Raw genomic sequence first — 18153 nt, 5'->3', positions numbered from 1 at the left:
ACTGGAGGGGCTCACTCTAAACCCTGGCTACATGGGTGGGTGTGTGACCCAGGTCTGGCTAATCAGGGATGGCCACACCCCCATGTTGAGCTAATCAGATAAATCCTCAGGATTTAGCTGGAACTATTAGGAAAAAGGTGTGCTTTCCCCCCTGGGGTTGCACTACTTGGTGGAATACGTTTAGAATAGCAGAGGCCATCTTGGCATCATGTGGAAAGAGCCCATCTGGGAATGAAGCCAAACAGAGGAGTCCAGACACAGAACACTGGTTAATCTTATGTGTCAACTTGGCTGGGCCACAGTGCCCAGATATTTGGTCAGACACATCTAGATGTTGCTGTGAAGGCATTTTCTAGATGAGATTAATATTTAAATCAGTAGACTTATCCTCCATCATGTGGGTGGGCCTCATCCAATTGGCTCACAGCTTTAAAAGAAAAAAAGGCTGATGTCCTCCTAGGAAGAGAGCATTCTGCCAACGCACTGGCTTTGGCCCAGAGCTGCAATATCAGCTCTTCCCTTGTCTCCAGCTTGCTGGCCTGCCTTGCAGGGTTTGGCCCTGCTGGCCTCCACAATTGTGTGAGCCAATTCCTTAAAATAAAAATCTCTCTCTCTCTTGCTTCAATTTCTCTGGAGACCCCTGACTAACACAGATGGCCAGAATAGATACATCATTTTAATATCTCGATCCGGCCAAACCTGATGTCATATACTCCTGGGTTTTTCACTTAACTGGTCCTCTTCAATTGGGTTTCTGTCACTTGGAATCCAAAGGGTCCTTTTCAAGAGGGAGCGGTGTGCTCACATTGACTGAAATCTCATTCTATGCCGGGCTCAGTGCCCTCCTTTGATAGTTGATCTAGGCCTTAAAGGGTGCATAGGAGTTCACGCAGGCATGATGAAGACAGGGTAGAGTGAACACATGCAAAGACACAGAGAAGCGATGGAGCATGGCAGGCCAAGGAAACCAGAGAGGTTGATGTGGCAGGAGCAGAGGAAGTCATTTGGCAAGAACTGGGGCTGGAGAAATGGTCTGGGGGCCAGAGGATGTAGAACTTTGGATGCCAGGCTGAGGGGCACATGAAATCAGATTCCGTACATCGTTTCTTTCTCATCTACTTGAAGCAGTATAGCACTGTGGTTAATGACATGGATTCCTGGAGCAGCCTTGCCTGATCTATACTACTTACTATCTATTTAACCTCAGGTATGTTACTTAACGCCTTGGTGCCTCAGTTTCCCTAATGAAGATAACAGCATTGTGTACCTCGTAGGATTCCATGTAATGATTAAATGAGTCACGACACATTTAGAGTTTAGCACAGTGCTTGACAAGTAGTAAACACCTAGTAGTTAGTAACAATCTTATTCCTACGAAGGCCAGTGGCAGGCTTCTGGGCTGCAAACCCCAGGCCGCAGAAAGACAATTGCAGCCCTCTACCCTCTCCCTGTGTCAGGCAACCCACCTGCCTTCCCCAGGGGGCTGCTCCTGCTCACAGAGGGATGGCCAGCCTGGCCTCCAGAGAGCTGGAATTGTCATTGCAGCGACAGGAGAGAACAGGGCTCTCAGCTCTGGAAACAGATTCTTATCCTCATCTTGGTCTTGGGAATTAGGCTGGAACTGGGTGAGAACAAGCTTCCCAGCCACACAGGCCCAAAGAGAGTCACAGAAGTACAGAGGCCATAAACTCAGCCCTTTCCCCTCTGACTCCCAGATATGGAGGCGAGAGGCTCAAAGCCAGCTCGGCAAACCCTGGGGACTAGCTGTGGAAAGCAACTTCAATGAGATGTGTAGAATGCCAAAAGTTCAGAGTCAAAGGGCATCCTTGGATTCCCAGGCTTTTTAGGTTTGTGTTTCCACTGGGTGGTGCAGAGAATGGTCACCTCTGCCACCAACTTAGGGGGATCCTGACAAATCATCCCCTCCTTGGGTTCAATTTTCCTGAACATACAGTGATGAGGGGTTTAGGGTCTAGGGTGGCAAACAAGGTTCATCTTGTGGGTCAGATTTGATGAGTGGTAAGTGGCTGCCTGGCTGGCTAGTTAGAGAGTGCCGGCCCATGGGCAGTCCTTGCCCTAGTTTTAGCCCTAAAATGCTCAGTCTTGGTCACTGAAGTGGATCCTGATGTCTGGCCCAGTCCTGCCATGGAATCTGGCCCCAGCAGTGTTCCTACAGCTCCCAAAGTGAGTCAGGAGCTGATTTAGGTTCTACCTCTATACAAATTCTTTGGCTCTTTCCTTTCCTACCTGGTTATTATCAATGTCTGCTGGAGAGAACTATGCACTCTGGGTTCAATGTGGGACAACTTTCTAATGAGAGTTCATTTCCTTGATGACAATGAAGAGAGCATCATAAAAAAGGAAGCTGAAGCCCATCGTAGCCTACGCACTTTGCCAGCCCTAGGTGACCTCCTGACTCAGGGCTATGCCGTCAACCTCCCCTGCCTCCTCTCAGTCCCCCTTACTGCCCGGCCTAGTGCTTATCCTCCCTGCCCTTCTCCTCTAATCAGGAGCTCAAAGCCTCTTTTCCGTCTCACTCACCAAGTCCCAATAAGCACTGATAAACTCATTCACTCCAGCTGCAGGTGAATTTCCAATGGTGAGACTCCAGGCACTGACCAGCTGAAGGCCTCAGCAGAAGTTTTTGTAGGCCACAAGAAGAGGTGACCACCACCCAACAGCAGAACATTCACTGTTCTTCAGTGGTGGAGAGAAGTGTTCTGCCAACAGTCTGGAATTTGAGACATTCCGATGGGAGCTGCCTTGCCCTCTAGAGCATATGGTGGAAACGGGTGTGCACAATCTCTGGGACCAGAGTGCCTGGCTGGAGTCGCAGCTCTACTACTTCCTCACCGTGTGACCTGGGGCAAGTGACTTCACCTCTTTGTATATCAACTGTCTTTTAATAAAACGAGGTTGTTGATAATAATAGTACCTGCCTCCTGGAGTTGTTGATGGAATGTATGAGCTGAATGCTTAGAACAATACCCGACACTTAGTCAATGCCATCTGAGTGTGGGCTGCTATCACCAGGCTCCTGGGATGGCCAGGCATGAAGCCCAGGTGTTGCAGTTTGAAACATCAGACAAGGGGTCTAGCCTAGGCCAGGCACATGGGTGTCAGCAAATAGGAGCATCCTCCTCTTACCTGGGTTTCGGAATTTTCTCCAGAGCCAGGTTAGGTGCTAGACAGGAAAACAGAGGGAGCTCGTCTCTGTGGCTGCTGTCTCTGAGCGCCAGTAATTTGAAGGTCACTGTGGCTTTGTCTTCATCAAGGACATCAGAAAGCCTGGCAGTTTCTCTGCTCCCTCTCTCTGTCCCTACCCATTGATTTCTTTCAGTCCCACATGGTAGTCGCTGCATTTTGGTCTGAGACCCTCTCCCCTGCCATGATTCTGGGAGGTGTTGGGAGTCTGTCTGTTTTATCACCAAGTCCTCGGGATCCAGCTTGGTCTGCATCCACTGTGGGATGAGGTGGGGGATTCAGCTGAACATAGGGATGAACCTGGGAGATGGGCAGTGGGTGTGTCCTGGAGGGGTTCTCTGCAGTGTCCCACCTCAGGAAGGGGTTTTCCTGTGGTCCCCTCACACAGAGGCACTCTCCCTCAGACTGCCTTCCCTTGGGACCCCAGTCCACTTCTTTTCCATACCCAGGGTTTGGTGGGGGAGGAGGGATGTCACAGTCATCCTCTGGTAGGGGTGGTGATCATGACTTGCTGCCCACAGTCCTTGCTGCCTCAGCAGCCATGTTAGGTGGGATGTGATCCCACCCCTAGCCACAGCTGATTGGACCTGTGACTGGCCCCTAACCCAAGGGTCGCCCACTCAGGTGATTTGGCCTGATCAGATTGTACCACAGGAATTTGGAATGGGGAAACAGAGACGGGGTCAGGCGAGTCATGCTGATACAGCCCCACGCTCTTCCTCAGAGCTAGCAGCCCTGGTCCCTGTCACCAGAAGAACTTTGACATTCCCCCTGCTGGGCCCTCGGAGTTATGCCTTCCTGCCTCAAGCCCTTGCATTTTCCATGAGCTTCTGCGGGATGCACTTCCACAGAGGGAGTGGACCCCGCCATCTCCTTCCCTCACATGCTGTCGTGGTGACCTCAGGAGGAGCATTGGTGGCTGTGACGTGCTTGAAAGAAGCTGGGGCACCCCATATCTTGAGGTGACCCTTCGAGGCTCCTGCCTTCAGCTCTGCTTTCTGGAATTGAGCAAAATCCCTGCCACACAGACTTCATCTCCTACCATCTCTGCTGAGAAGACACTGAAGCGCAGCCCAGCCCATCTCCTGCTTTCTCAACCTCTGCTCCAAGCCAGCCCTGGCCATTTGATCACACCCTTCATGTCAGACCCAGATCACAGCACTGGGATCTGTCTATCACCCTTGAAAAGGGGCCACAAACCTTACGGTTTTTTGTTTTGCAGCCTTGAATCTGCTGCCCAAATCCACACTCACTCCTATAAGCTGGAAAATAAATCTGTTTATTTTATTAATGAGCTCAGAGTAAGGTTTGCAGTGACAATCCTGGCAGCAATTAGAGCAGAGGGCAGAGGAGAGGGATGGAGAGAGAGAGACTCCAGTGGGGTCTTATTAGGGTTCACGGAAGGAGTCCCCCAGGGCTGGGAGAGACCAAATTCACTGGGCCAGAGGAAAGGAATGAGAGTCTGGATCCTTGAGATCTTCTCCCAAACGGCCGGCTGCTCCCTTTCCTCCACGTTGGCCTTCAGAAGAGTGTCCTGAGCTGTTCCTTATCTGGCCCTGGTTCAGGGCGAAAGGGAGTTTGAGATTCCTGGGTGATAGATTCAGGTCCCAAGGATGCCATCTGGTGTGTGCAGTGTGGCCACTCTCAAGGCTGGTCCGAGGCTTTGTGTTCAGGAGGTGGGGCCGGAGCTCACTGTTTTCTAAGGGTGAATTTGGTTTCTCCTTTTGGACTTCAGAAGAAGGTCCTGCAGGGAAGTGGAAACAGCCTAGGTGGGCGCAGGCTTTGTGGGTGCACACTCAGCCTAACCAGAGCAAGGCCCCACAATGGGGAGTACCCACTCTGGCAGCACAAGGCCCCGCCACCCTTTGGAGACCCTTCTAGGTGCAGGCCCCAAGTGGCTACACACCAGCCACAGCCACAGCACACAGGAAGCCAGGGAGAAAGTGGGAGGGACACCTGGGATGGGGGAAGAAGGAGACTGGGAGGAACAGGGGCAAGAGTCCCTTGCAAAAGGCAAGTGACAGAAAACACAGGGCCAAGCAGGCCATCCCAGAAGCCATGGTCTAGCCGGCCAAGTGTCTTGGGAGCATGAGGCCCTAATGTTTTGGGAAAGTTGTAACAGAAAAGTCAAGTCCAGGCTTGGGTCTGCCCCAGATGCTGCCATCTGTTGCTTCAGGCCACACCAAACACCAGTTTCACAGCCACCTGCCAGCTCTGTCCACGGGCACATCCCTATCACAGGGTGAGAAACACATCCCACAGCTGGGCTCCACAGTATATCCCACAGATAGAGCTCAGAGCCAAGGAAGGGAGAAGACAGAGAAGACAGTTTGGTTTCAGCATGGCTCAGGCCATGACAGGGTACAACAGGACATGAGCAACTCTAATCCACCAACCCTAGTTCTTTGGACCAGCCTTTAAAACCTCTTAATAGCCCTGGTTCTGGCCAAGTGTGGGGGCCAGGGTGGAGCAGGAGCTCCCAGCAGGTTGGCATTCACAGGAAGGGGAATTTTCACATTCTGCTGAGGACATCTCTTGGGGGCAATTCCAGCCAGGCTTCCTGTGGGCTCCTTCAGCCCCACATGCCTGGTTCGAGGCATTGTCTGTGTCCCGCAGAGAACGGTGCCCAGGGCTTCATCCTGCTCATTTGGGTGCTGCTTGGGACCCAAAACAGGTCCCAGGGCCGTGATGAGTCAGGACACCTGGGTCCCGAGCAAGTACTACAGACTGGGCTTTGCACCATTTCCCTGAGGGGAGGGCTTTGAGTCTGAGGAATTCCACTGTGGCCAACAGCAGGCCCCGGGCAGCACTTCAGGGATGGCGCCTTGTGTACCTTCCAGAAGCCAGTCCAAAGAACCTGCTGACAGCGTGGGCAGCAGATGGCCACTACACGCAGCAGGGACAGACAGGGCCCTGTGGCCTGCCTGCCTATTCACCGTGGGCTCCAGCTGCAGGAGGAACCCGTGTCTGTGCACGGCAGCGCGGTCTTCAAGGAGCTTTCGGACCGGCTGGGGACTTTCGGCTGCGGAGGAGGGAAGAGAAGCTCTATATACACAGAGCAGAGCAAGAAACACAAAACAGGCTTGGTTACTCCCAGGCAGAGCTCCATGGGGCCTCTCCTTTCACTGGGCTCCTGCCTCGGGTTCTGCCTAGCCCCTGGGTTCCAGAATTAGGAGCTGCCAGACCCTGGTTTCTCCAAGACATGTGTAGAGATCAGATTCTGCTGGCCATGGGGAGCAAGCAGGCCCAGCCACGACAGGGAGGCAGGGCGTGGTCAGTGAGTGGGTGAGTGGTGGGTGAGGGCTGGGGAGGTGATGGGATGAGGTGAAGATGGAGGTGAGACACCACACAGAGGCAGAGAAACAGAGAAAGGTAGACAAAGAGGAAAGAATGGATGCAGAATGACAAGAACAGAGGAACAGGGACTCAGAGACAGGGATGGAGAGAAACAGGAAGAAAGAATAGGAGACAGTAAGAGAGAAAGGGGACCGGGATGAAGGGGAAAGAGGGGGGCAGATAAGAGGTTAACAGGAAGGAAGGAGAGGGCGAAAGACAGAGAGGGAAGAGGAGAGAAGACAGAGAGACCCACAGGACACAGAGACAGACACACAGGGAATCACAGAGAGAGACAGACTAGGCCAAAGCTCCCTGGAGATCCCACAGGGTGGGGACAAAAGCCTGTGGTCCTGGCTGCCTAGAGGCACAGCATGAGCGAGTGCAGTTAGACATCAGGAAGAACTTCCAGAGACTCAAAGATGGACACAGACACCTAACCATCTAATAATGGGGCAGGGGATAAAGTTCTGAGTGGGGAATTAACAATCCTGTCTTTTTCCCAATGTCACTGCTTACTCGGTCTAAGACCTCGTGCCTCAGTTCTCCACAGTAGAGAAGAATTTGGACAAGACTGCCCGGCAGGCAGCTCGGACACTGCTTAAGGACAATGACTTAGCTCTAGTCCAGGAGTTTTCTAGGAGCTCTGGCTATGAGAAGCTGCATGCTTGTGCTGTTCCTTCAGGCTGGGAGAAGGCTGGGGGTGGGCTGGAGAAAGGTGGCTGAGATTCTGGAGAAGGAAGAGGAGGTCTCAGGCTAGGTGCCTGCACACACTTACAGCTCATCGTCATACTCCTTCGGGGGGCAGACGGCAACCACAAGGTCGATCCAGTCCTGTGGGGAGAAGCCGTGTGACTCTGTGCCACACTCAGTTGGACGGTGCATCTGCCCCGGCACTCCATCCCCATTTCTGGGCCCCAGGGCCCAGGATTAGCCAGCCTGCACCTTTTTCCCATGGGCCCACACGGGACCCACTGTGACTTCCATGGTCTGAGGACGTTTCTAGTCTCTGAGGCTTTGGGACCATAGAGGCCAGGGCTGCAAGGCCCTCGAATGACACTCAGCTCCCAAATGTCGATCTGTGGACCGGGAACAGGCAGCAACCTCAGAATCACTTGGGGGAACTTCTTAAAAGTGTAGACTCATAGAATTGGCCCCTAGAAGTCAGGGGTAAGTCCTGGGAAATAGTACTTTTAACAACCTCTCTAGGTAATTCCAATGCACTTTCTGATGCACAATCAAGTGGGGGACTTCTGGCCCAGCTTTTTAATCCTAACACCTGAATCCCTTTTACTGCCATCCTTGACCTGCCCCTCATTCTCCCTCCTTGGCTTGGGTGTATCCCCTGAAAAGTATCGGAAATATCACTGGACCCCTCTACCATGAGCTAGTTCCTAATACTGAGCTGAAATCTCTCTGTCTCTCCCCAGGACTTCCCTCCATCCAATCTAGGTCTTCCCTCAAGAATCAGAAAGAACACTTCTGCTCCCTCTGCCCTAATGCAGACCTTCAGATAATCAAAGATAGTCATCATGTTACCCGTGAGTCTTCTCTTCTCCACATCCCTTCATGTGGGTCCCAGGCCCATTTGGTCAGCTTCCTCGGCACTGAACTTAATACCTCAGGCTCGGCTGCCTGCATACAGTTGCACAGGTTGTGCATTGCACAACATGAGCAGGCACCATTCACACTACAGTCTGTAAAAGGGCACCCCCTCAGATTATGTAGTGCACAGCCTGGGCAACCTTATGCAGTGGCCCTGATTCAGGTGGGTGTCTAATGAGTGCAGAGCAGATTCCCACCAGCCCCTCCTTCATCCTGGTTTCTCTGCTTTTGTTAATGCTTTTTGGTAGCCCCCTGAATTCTCTTGATTCTTGTTCAGTGTGCACTTAGAAAAGACCTTAAGTCTTTTTCTTGGGTGACTTGCCATGCCCTGGCTTCAGGAGTCTGTTTAAGCCACTGGCTTTTTGGATCCAAGGTCAGGAATTGACATTTATTTTTCTGAATCCCATCTTGTCAGATTTAAACCACAGGCTGGATGCGGTATGGTGTCACCAAAGTGTTGCTTGGACTCCAGATGCCCACCCTGGAATGAGGCATCCTATTTTGAGGCCTGGCTGCAGAAGTCAGGGTTTGAGGCAGGCAGGTGAGGGAGGAAAGGAGGGAGGGGGCTTATTCTTACCCCGCCCTGATTCCAGGCCTTCTGCAGGGCAGCCTCAGCCTCAGCCAGGGTGTAGTCTGTCACAATCTTGCCGTTGATTGCCATGATCTCGTCGCCTTTCACAATGCCACCTGCAGGCAGATGAGGCTGATTGGCCAACTGGGCTGTATGTGACACGTGCCTGGCTCAGGGCTTGCCAAAGGGGGGTCATTGCCAGACAGCAGAAGAGACCTGAGCCTGGGTTCTGAAAGCTCATGTGGACTCAGAAAGCATGAGGGGAAACTAGCCACCTGGTTAGTGGCTAGTCAAAGGGCATTTCGTCCCTGTCCCTTCCACACCCCCTCACCCCAGCTCAGGAGAACCTGGATATTATTGAGGATGAGCCTCTGTTATTACAGAGGGAGACAGACCTGCATTTCTAGCACAGTATGAGGCCTGAGTCAATTCTGCCAGCCGGCCCTCCCTGTTGCCCAGTCATGTTGGGCTGTTCAGGTCCCTGAGCTGCCATGCTCTCTCCTGCCTCAGAGGCTTCATGTCGCTGTTCCCCACCTTGCTTTCTCTTCTTCTAGGTCTGAGAGGAAATGTCAGAGGGGGCTTCTCTGACCCACCGCTCAGTCGAATGTAGATCGTGCCTATTCTCTCATAGCATCCCAATCTTTTCTTATTTGGCATTTTCCACAATTTGTAATCATTAATCTGTTTGTTTACTTGTTTAATGATGGTCTTTCCCACCACACTGTCAGCTCCACGTGGGCAGGGATTGTCTTTTTGGTTCACCATAATATCCCCAGCACTTAACATAATGCCCGACACAAAATAAGACCTCAGTAGATATTTGTTGAATAAATGAAGCTGTAATAAGGTGCTCCTGGAAGAGCTTCCTGGGATCTAATAATTTTGGGGAAAGCTGAGTTATAAGCTGAACAGAGCTACTCACTGCAGGATTTGTCAGTCTTGAATGTGCTAACATGCACTGCGGCTTTCCAAGAGGTAGACAGATTGTGTGTGGTTTTCCACACCTCTTTGACATCAGAGCCCTTTTTGGAGGAATTTCTCCCAGTCCTGATGTCCACAGAACACTTTCCAGGTTACATTGAAATAGATCACCCAGGAGCCTTGTGGGCATGAAGGCCCATAGGAATGTGGTGTATGATACTGACAATGGCGGCCATGGCGGCTTAAAACACACGTGCTCCTAGGGAAGCTTCATCAGTGACTGGTTATGTTCAAAGCAGTGCAAGACCAAAGCACAGAAAGCAGTTGCCTCTGTGCAGTGCACCTGGGGATGGGTGACTTTCACCTTTTCATTTTGTACAAATCCAAGACAGAGTCTCAGGGGCAATAAGGCAGTGGTTGGGTTGGGGCTTTGTAAGTGGGAAGGACCCAGGAGAGTCACCTATCCATCCTGGTCCCCTCTCTCTGCTAGACACTGCAGGCAGGTATCACAGAAATGTCACCAGGTGACAGAGAAATGAAGACAGAAGAAGAAGGTGGGGCCTGGGTGGGCACTGATGGGCTGGGGCAGCTGCCCAGCTGGGCAGGTCCCCCTTCTATGGCTGAAATGAAAGCTTAGAGTGTGAAGTCACCAAGGTCATGGGTGCAGAGCTGGACTCATGTATCCAGGGCTCCCAATGCCCATACCTCACCTAGTAACCCACAGAGGCCTGGTTGCCAGCCCCCAAGGGCCTTTCCCGTCCCTGTTTCCTGCCTCTTACCTCTTACCACCTCCATTCTACCACCTCCAGCTTGTGGTACAGCTGGCTCCAGCCTAGGACTGCCTGGAAGGGATCTGCTCACAGGATCCCCCACTCTGGCCTGGGAAGATAAGAGGCCTGGGGCTCCTCCTGCAAGGGCACCTACAACTCCACAAAGGGTCACAAAGGACTCAGGAGCTTCCCTGACATGGAGGAAGAAATCACCAACGGTGGGGTTTCAGACACTGTCTGACAGGTGAAGGGGGTGATGGTTTGTGCCTGGTGTCTGCAAAAGTTTCACTCATCAGCAGAGGGTGTTTTTGTAGATAAGGGATAAAGAAAGCAAAATGAGAAGAGAGACACAGGGTATGGGGACCTCTGGCCCTCTGGGAGGGGACAAGGCTGCAGAAGACCTCAGACAGAGGTGGCACTTGTGCTGGACAGTAGAGCAAAATGACCAAACTGCCTGGATTCAAGTCCTGCCTCCACCTTCTCCTGGCTGTGGGTCCTTGAACAAATACTTTAACCTCTCTGAGCCTCAGTTTCCTCAGCTGTAAAATAAGAATAATAACAGAACCTGCTTTCAGGGTTGTTGTGAGGATTAAGTGAGTTAACATCCATGAAACGCTCAGACACAGGGCTGCGAGCCAGATGAATAGCTTCTGGCACGTGGCTAGTTCTGGCCAAACATTCGGCTCTTACCATCACTGAAAGGACAGGCAAGGTTTCAGGGGTTTCCACCTGCTGCTCCTCTTCCTGACATTGACTAATGCTCAGCTCAGGGTTCACCCTTCTGAGAAGCGCTCCTGGCCTCCCACTTCCTCTTGGTGGGTTAGGGGCCCCTTAGGGTTCCCACAGCTTCCCTCCACTCTGAGTTCCCCGTCAGCCCTTAGCAGACCATGCTGTGACTTTCAGTATCTGGCAATTCTAAGTCCATCTCCAACCCTGTCTGGAGACCCCCTGAGGGCACGGTGGCATCTGGCTTGGCTGTGTAGTCACAGGTCCCGGCACCATCCCATGCCCCCAGGGATTGGACAGGCAGTCGGATGGATGGACCCAAGTGGTAGGGTGTTCTCCAGCAACTGTCAGCCCACTCCAAGTGTTCACCTGTTTGCTTTCCTGGAGGGCCCCATCTAACCACTGCATCATCCCCAAACCTGGGTGTGGCTGGTCCTCACTCACCATGCCGCTCAGCAGCTCCCCCCTCGTACACAGCAGAAACGACCACCTTCCCAATGGGGGAGTCCACACCGCCTTCCAGGGCCAGGTCTAAGGATCCCTCCTGGTTAGAGGAAAATAGGCCTTAGGGAGCCAAGCAGACGGCAGCCTGTGGACGCCTGGGCACCAAGGAGTCTCTTGACAGAGCCACAGTAACAGTGGAAAAAGCCATGGGGCCACTGGCAGTGCCATCTGGAGAAAACGTGGCCTCGGTGCCAAGTGGGGCCTGGGTATGCGGCCCTACAACAGAGGGGCGTCTCCGTGGGAGAGGGGAGGACAGTGGGGACCTGAGAGACCACCCAGGAGTGACCTTGAGAGTAGAAGCAGGAAACCAAGGGAGGAGGGGCAGGCGCAGAGAGGGATGGCGGCCCACTGGCTTCCACATGCCCAGGTACCTTCTTAATGCGTAGGAGCCGGACATCCTTTCCCATGATCTGCTCTGGGTTGAACTAGTGAGAAAAAGACAGTGGGAAACTTTGAGCTGGCCTGAAGGATGGCGCTTGGGGTAGGGCTGGAAGGGGAATCCAGGCATCTATAGGACACTGGGCCCCACAGAGCACATGGGCAAGGGGACCGTGCCCAGCCCCACCCCTACTGGTCTTCAACTGGGAGTCCCAGGCCCCATGGGGACAGTGGACACACACATGCGTGTGTACCATACAGTTCACACTGGAGTGCCCTTCGGAAGGAACCTCCGTGGGAAGAGCAGCTGGGGCATCACTGGGGCTCCTCTGTGCCCCACCTCATCCCAGGTCCCCAGGGCCTGGAAGGCACCACTATCAAACACTCTAACCCCCACCTTGCCCTGTTCCTGGGGTTACTCCCCCAGGAGAGAAGCGTCATCTCTTACCATGGAGTAGGGGTCAAAGCCTTCCTCATATTTCCGGAAATCCTGGAAGCAAAGAGAGGGCTTTAGGGCAACACAGCAGAGGCCCTTGAGGGTCAGGGTCGAGGAGTAGGAGGGTGAATGGTCGGAATCCAAGGGTCAGAAGTGAGGGGCAGGGTGGGGGAAGGCATGGCCAGAGTGCGGGATGCAAAGAGGCTGGCAGCCCCAGCAGCCAGGGCACCCCTGTTCAGGGACAAGCAGGAGGCTGAGGAAGACTTTAGAGGATCTCGACCCTGCCCTGCTTCAGCGGCACAAGCGTCAGGGGCTGCAGGGGCACCAGTGATGTCTAGATGGTCTGGACAGGCAGCATCTGCCTTGCTGAAAGTCTCAGCCCCAGCCTCAAGTCCTTTAGACCCCACCTCATCTCTTCCGAGTCTCCACTGGAGCAGGCCCAGGCCCTGGGGGATGAAGCCCAGGGTGTCTCCACCCAGTGCTCTGACCCCACAGGAGGGGCCCATCCAGCTCAAGAGAAGGCTGTTTCTGGAAATCAGCCACAAGATGGTGGAGGGAGCCCACGGACACCAAGAGGAAAGCAGGTGGTGTTGGGAAGCAGTGTTGGCCTGGGGCCTGGCAGTGTCCTCATGTAATGCTTACCTAGAAGGTAAGAGGCCTCCCCAGATTCCGGGGAGCCCAGGCTGGCCCTTTAGCTGGGGGAGATGGGAGGACACACATCTCAGGGGACTTGGCTTGATGGGGGATGCTGTGGGGACAATGGCTCCAGGGTATAGAAACAAGACAGTGAGGTGGCAACTGAACACACAGTGAGGTAGTGCCTGAACTACGTGGTCTTCCTCAGGAGTCACACACAGTGAGTGGGAGCCGGGGCATCCCCAGGCTGAGGGGCCAGAATGCTAAGCACAAGGGCAGCAGAGCCATGGCTGGTCCCCATGGAAGGTGGGAGCAGAGAAGAGCCCCGTGGCAGGCCTCACGGGACTCAGTGGAGCCACCCACAGCATGCAGGTCCCTAGATCACACCAAGTGACCCCTGGGGCCCATGGTCTGTGTGGTAGGGAGGCCACAGACTCCCCTATTCTCAGAATGCACCAACTAAGTTCCGTGCACAAGACGAGCACCAAATATCAGCAGACAGATCCCCAAGCATCTGCCTGGCATCCCTCCTCACTTGCCTCAATCACCCAGGCTCAACCCCAAGAGGCCATGAGCTCGGCTCAGCTTGGAGGCTACATCCAGGTCAGTGTGTGGGCAGCAGACAGAGGAGGGGGCGCAGCGAATGCACGGGCAAGAAGGATCATTTGGCAGGATGTGGAGTCGATGCTCGTTGACTTTGAGGGCCCTGCCTACTCGGCTGTTTCTCCTGGAAGGCTGGGCAGTGCTGGCTCTGGCCTCCTTGCTCCATGATCCTGAGAACCAGCTCTCAGGGATGGGCCAGATGGCAGGTACTTGTGTTTTGTGTGAATTTAGATCACAGACTCATAAGCCACTGCAGCTAGTCAGCCCTTAAAGAGGCAGCCCAGCCCCTCATTCAACAGAGGAAGAAACTGAGGTCCAGAGGGGTGATATTCATGCCCAAGGTCACCCAATCAGTGGGCAGGGGAGCAAAGGGTTTGACTCCAACTCTGGAGCCTAGACTCCACACTTCCCTGCTTCTCTCCCTGTGAGGGCTGTTTGTGCCCTAAACCGCCAGGTCCTGGAAGGCCTCTTTTGTGACGACAGTGCTTTAAGGCAGGATGATGCAGTGTTTAGGAGCACAGGCTGCAGAGACTGACCTCCTGGATTCAAATCCAGGGATTGACATTAGCTGTGCCATCGTGGGCACATTTTCAAATCTCTCTGCTTCTGTTTCTCATAGATAAAATGGGTATGATAATAGCACTTACCACCCAGCATTGCTGGAAAGATTAAATTGATAAATCCTTGGGCTGGGAGCAGCCTCTTTCGCCAACACCTGTGTCTCACTGCACAGTTGATACCGCCTCTCTGCTCCCTGCCTGTAGTCAAATCAGCCTGTGGTCTGATGGTGGGTTATCAGTGAGGAGGCTGGAGAAGCCTGGGCTGGCTACAAGATCTCCCTCTGTCCTGGGGTTTCTTTCATTGGTGATGAAACAGCCAATCCAATGGTTGGCTCCGTGGAGGTACCCCAGGAGGAGGCAAGGGGGTAGGTGGCTGCCTGCCTGATGCCACTCAGAAGACCAGCAAGGACTTCCACGTCCCTGTGCACAGGAGTACCCTAGGCACAGGGAGGACCTCAGCCACCACCTCCTTCCTGACGCTGGTTCAGTGTCAGGCAGGGTTGGTGAAGCTGTGATCTGCCCGGAGGAGAAGACGGAAAGGTACAGGGAGACACCTAAGCAGCCCCTTCCCTCTCTCCTAGGGCTGGAGCGAGGGCCCATCTTGGCCTCTGTGGGCCTCTGAGGGTTCCTTCTGCCTTGCTCTTCTTGGACAAACAGCAGCAGAAGAGGTGAGTGCCCAGGGATCCTGTTGCTTTCTCAGCTCATGCATGGGGTCTGATAAGCCCTGGGTTCCCGTCTGATATGAAATCCTTCCCAATCCCTGCTCAGGCAATGGAGGACACAGCTCTGGCCTGAGGCTTGGTGGCAGATGGGGCCACCGTGGACCTGACCAGGTACTCCCAGAGAGAAAGAAGTGGCACAGAGTGGGAGGGACAGGGGTGGTGGGGAGACCCCCAGACACACAATGGGTATCAGTTTACTTGTCTGAATGCTGTCTGATAAACCACCATCCTCTTCAACATCTCCTGTGGCTGCCAGAGGAAGAAAAAAAAAAAAAGTTCCACACTGGATGTTACCAATAGGTCTTGGCTGCCCCCTGGTGCCAGGCCTCGGGCCTGCCAGCCTGGGGCTGCCGTGCCAATGTCTCTCTCGGAGCAGACAATCTGGCTTATGTTAAGGGCCTGCTCAATGCCCAAAGATGCTACCCAGTTGTTGTCAAGCAGACACCACCCCTTGACATTAGCCAGAGAACATGACATGAATGCATCCGCAGGCTGTCCCAGGAGCAAAAACTTTGCTCTCTGGGAAGCTGACGGGACAGCTAAGGCCCAAAATAAATATCTCAGCTGTCCTGCCCTGACATTTGGATAGAGTTTCCTTGAAAGGGAAGTTAAAATTCTGACATGACTGTCTTCTCACTGTGCATGGGAGGCCAGCCAGTGGTCGGCACCTCTGGGAGGTGCACAAGAATCCCAGCTCCCTTAGCCGTCAGTAACTGAGACTGGTGGACATTTCCCACTTCCCCAGGACCACACCTCAGACTTCCAGTCCCAATGAGAGGTGAGAAATAAGTTGGAGAAAGGGAGTGAACCTGCTCTGGCCAGTTCCCCATCTGAGGGTGTTTCCTGCCAGGCCACAACAGGCCTTGGGGCAGGGGCCAGGGAACCTGGAATCTCTGTAAGTTTTGGCAAGATGGCAATGATGGTAACAGCATGGGCTTTGGAGTAAGAAAGGCATGAGGGTAAGTATTAAGTCCAGGCTCTGCCTGGGGCACCTGGTGCCCCTCTGGTAACCTCTCTAAACCTCCCTTTCCTCGAGTGTTAAACAGGATGACCACAGGAACCATCTCACAGTCCTGCTGTGAGGATTAATTGAGGCCATGCAGAGCCTGGCACATAATAGGCTCTTCACAGATCGTAGCGATTATTATTACTTTTAGACAGAGCTCCAGGCTGTTCAGTCAAGTGGGGAACAGAAATTCCACTGGTCCTGTCAACATCCACTTACACCCATGTGGCCTCATCCCTCGGCCAGTAAGAAGATTAAGAGATGGCATCTGTGATCTGCATTTTTGTCCCACCTCACTTGCCCTCCAGAGACAGCAGAGCCCAGGGGAGGTAGCCCTGGTCTGCTCCTCTACGGACAACCTGGAGGGGACCCAAGGGGCTTACCAGAACTTCAGATTTCACAGCTGGCCTGTAGATGAAATTGGGCTCCTGGTGAACCATGACAGGCTTGGAGATGGTGGACACGCCAGGGCCTCGTGGAGGCTGTGGGCTTGGGCAAAATGTCTACAGGAGTTAGTTTAACAGGGACCCAGGTGAGGTCATGGTGGGGTGGCCAAGGCCAGCCATGCTACTTCTACACACATGCAAATCTACACCCATGCACATGCGAAGCCAGCCTGGTTCATTCAACCTGCTGGAGGTCCTGGGGGTGTGATCTTCAGCAGAGAGATGAGAAGCCCTTTGGCCACAGTGTGGGCTGAGATCACAGAAACTACGGAGTGGCTCTAAGAAATCGGACGCTTGAGCTAGAGCCTGGCTTGGGGGTGCCAGCAGCCAGTGTCACCCAGGAGACACGCTTTCAGACCCCTCCCTCAGTGGCCATGGGTGCTATCCAGTGTCCCTTGCCTTTAAGGGCTGTCTCTTTGGCCACAGTTCCAGTCCCTGGACCACAGTGTGTAGCATCTGCTGTTCCTAGTGGGTAGGCACATAGTCTCTAGAGGCCATGGGGTGAGGACCAGTAAGAGAGGCATCCAGGGGAGCTGATGCAACCTGTCTGCTTGGCTCTAACCCACTTGATCTTCTTGGGAAAGATGTGTCAAATCAGTTCACAACCCTGCCCCAAAACCCTCTTGAGTGTCCCCAGTGACTACTGAGCTCATTGGCTTGACTCCCAAGGCCTTTCACAAGCTTCTCTATCTTCCTTTTCAGCCTTATCTCTCACTCCTCTCCACGCTCCTCACACTGCCTAGCTTTAGCCTCAAAAAATGCCAGGATTTCTTGCCTTGAAGCCTTTGCACGTGCTCTTTCTTTCTTCCGCTTTGCCTCCCAGGTCTTAGGTTGGGCATCACTGCCTTCTGGAAGCCTCCCTTGAGCTTTTCCTCTACTCCACCCCTCTTCCTTATTATAGCACCTGTGCTTCCTCCGTCTCCACCCTGATGGTGTGGGGGGTGCCTACTTTTCTTTGTTCCCCACCAGACTGTCTTGAGAAGGGAGACTGCAGCTGTCTATCTAGCAGGGATTCCCAGTGCCCTGCATAGTGCCTTGGCATATAGTAGGTGCTCAATAAGCATGGGTTGAATGAATAAATGAATGCCTAAATAGTAGGGTGAGAACATGGGACAGTGCCTGTGGATAGATCTGGCCCTGAAAACCCCCCTATGGCAGGTGCTGGTGTGGCAGGCACAAGTGTCAAGCCAACACAGGTGTTTGTTTCCATGACTTGGGGCCTGCTGGTGGCTGGGCTGACTGTGTGGGCATGTGGTCACTCACACTTCCTTCTGCAGCACTGATGACAGCTTGCCAGGAGCATGCAGGGAGGAGGAGGGTGGGTGGTACAAGGGTGAGAGGTGGGCCAAATGAAGCCAACCAAACAACAGCCCCCTGGCTTTCAAGGCTGGGACAACCCTGGCTTTGATGTCGCTTATGACATTTATGGTCCAGTTCTTCAGACGCTCCTTGTGTTGGGGGCTTTTAACCTTCCCTGGGCTCTGATCAAGAACTAACAGTGAGAACTTGGTGATGCCTTGAAGAATCTGAGAAATCTGGACTCTGTCTTGAATCTTGATCCTGACTCAAAGTTTTGCTGAGACTGAGATTGCTAAGATCCCAGGTTTGCAGCTTCACCCAAATTTTCTTGTACTCTGGACTATCAATAACCATAGTTAATGTCTACTGAACATCCACGATGTGCCTGCCACTCTTGCCATTCTTAACTTAGAATGTGTTCATGTATTAACTT

The 18153-nt window shown here is 53.3% G+C and overlaps 1 protein-coding gene across 8 annotated transcripts in view; it reads right to left on the bottom strand.

Annotated features, from left to right (window-relative positions):
• Positions 1-4462: 4462 nt before the first annotated feature.
• The window catches only part of USH1C (USH1 protein network component harmonin), a 48629-nt gene continuing 34938 nt past the window's right edge, over positions 4463-18153 (bottom strand). For 3 of the 8 annotated variants that reach the window (XM_063641921.1, XM_063641924.1, XM_063641922.1), the window contains 8 exons: positions 16359-16478; positions 15168-15218; positions 12461-12502; positions 12006-12059; positions 11575-11674; positions 8720-8829; positions 7316-7371; positions 4820-4948 (listed from right to left, as the gene is read on the bottom strand). In XM_063641921.1, coding sequence (XP_063497991.1) covers positions 4936-4948; positions 7316-7371; positions 8720-8829; positions 11575-11674; positions 12006-12059; positions 12461-12502; positions 15168-15218; positions 16359-16478 — 546 coding nt within the window. In that variant the 3' untranslated portion in view covers positions 4820-4935. Of the gene's footprint in view, positions 4949-6037; positions 6250-7315; positions 7372-8719; positions 8830-11574; positions 11675-12005; positions 12060-12460; positions 12503-15167; positions 15219-16358; positions 16479-18153 lie in introns of all 8 variants that reach the window. The other 5 variants (XM_055282230.2, XM_055282231.2, XM_055282228.2 and 2 more) reach the window with 4 other exon arrangements.

Source organism: Symphalangus syndactylus, chromosome 6, assembly GCF_028878055.3.
Source record: "Symphalangus syndactylus isolate Jambi chromosome 6, NHGRI_mSymSyn1-v2.1_pri, whole genome shotgun sequence".
Classification (NCBI taxonomy): domain Eukaryota; kingdom Metazoa; phylum Chordata; class Mammalia; order Primates; family Hylobatidae; genus Symphalangus; species Symphalangus syndactylus.
Note: the sequence above shows the minus strand (reverse complement) of the source record. Positions and strands in the feature narration are given on the sequence as shown.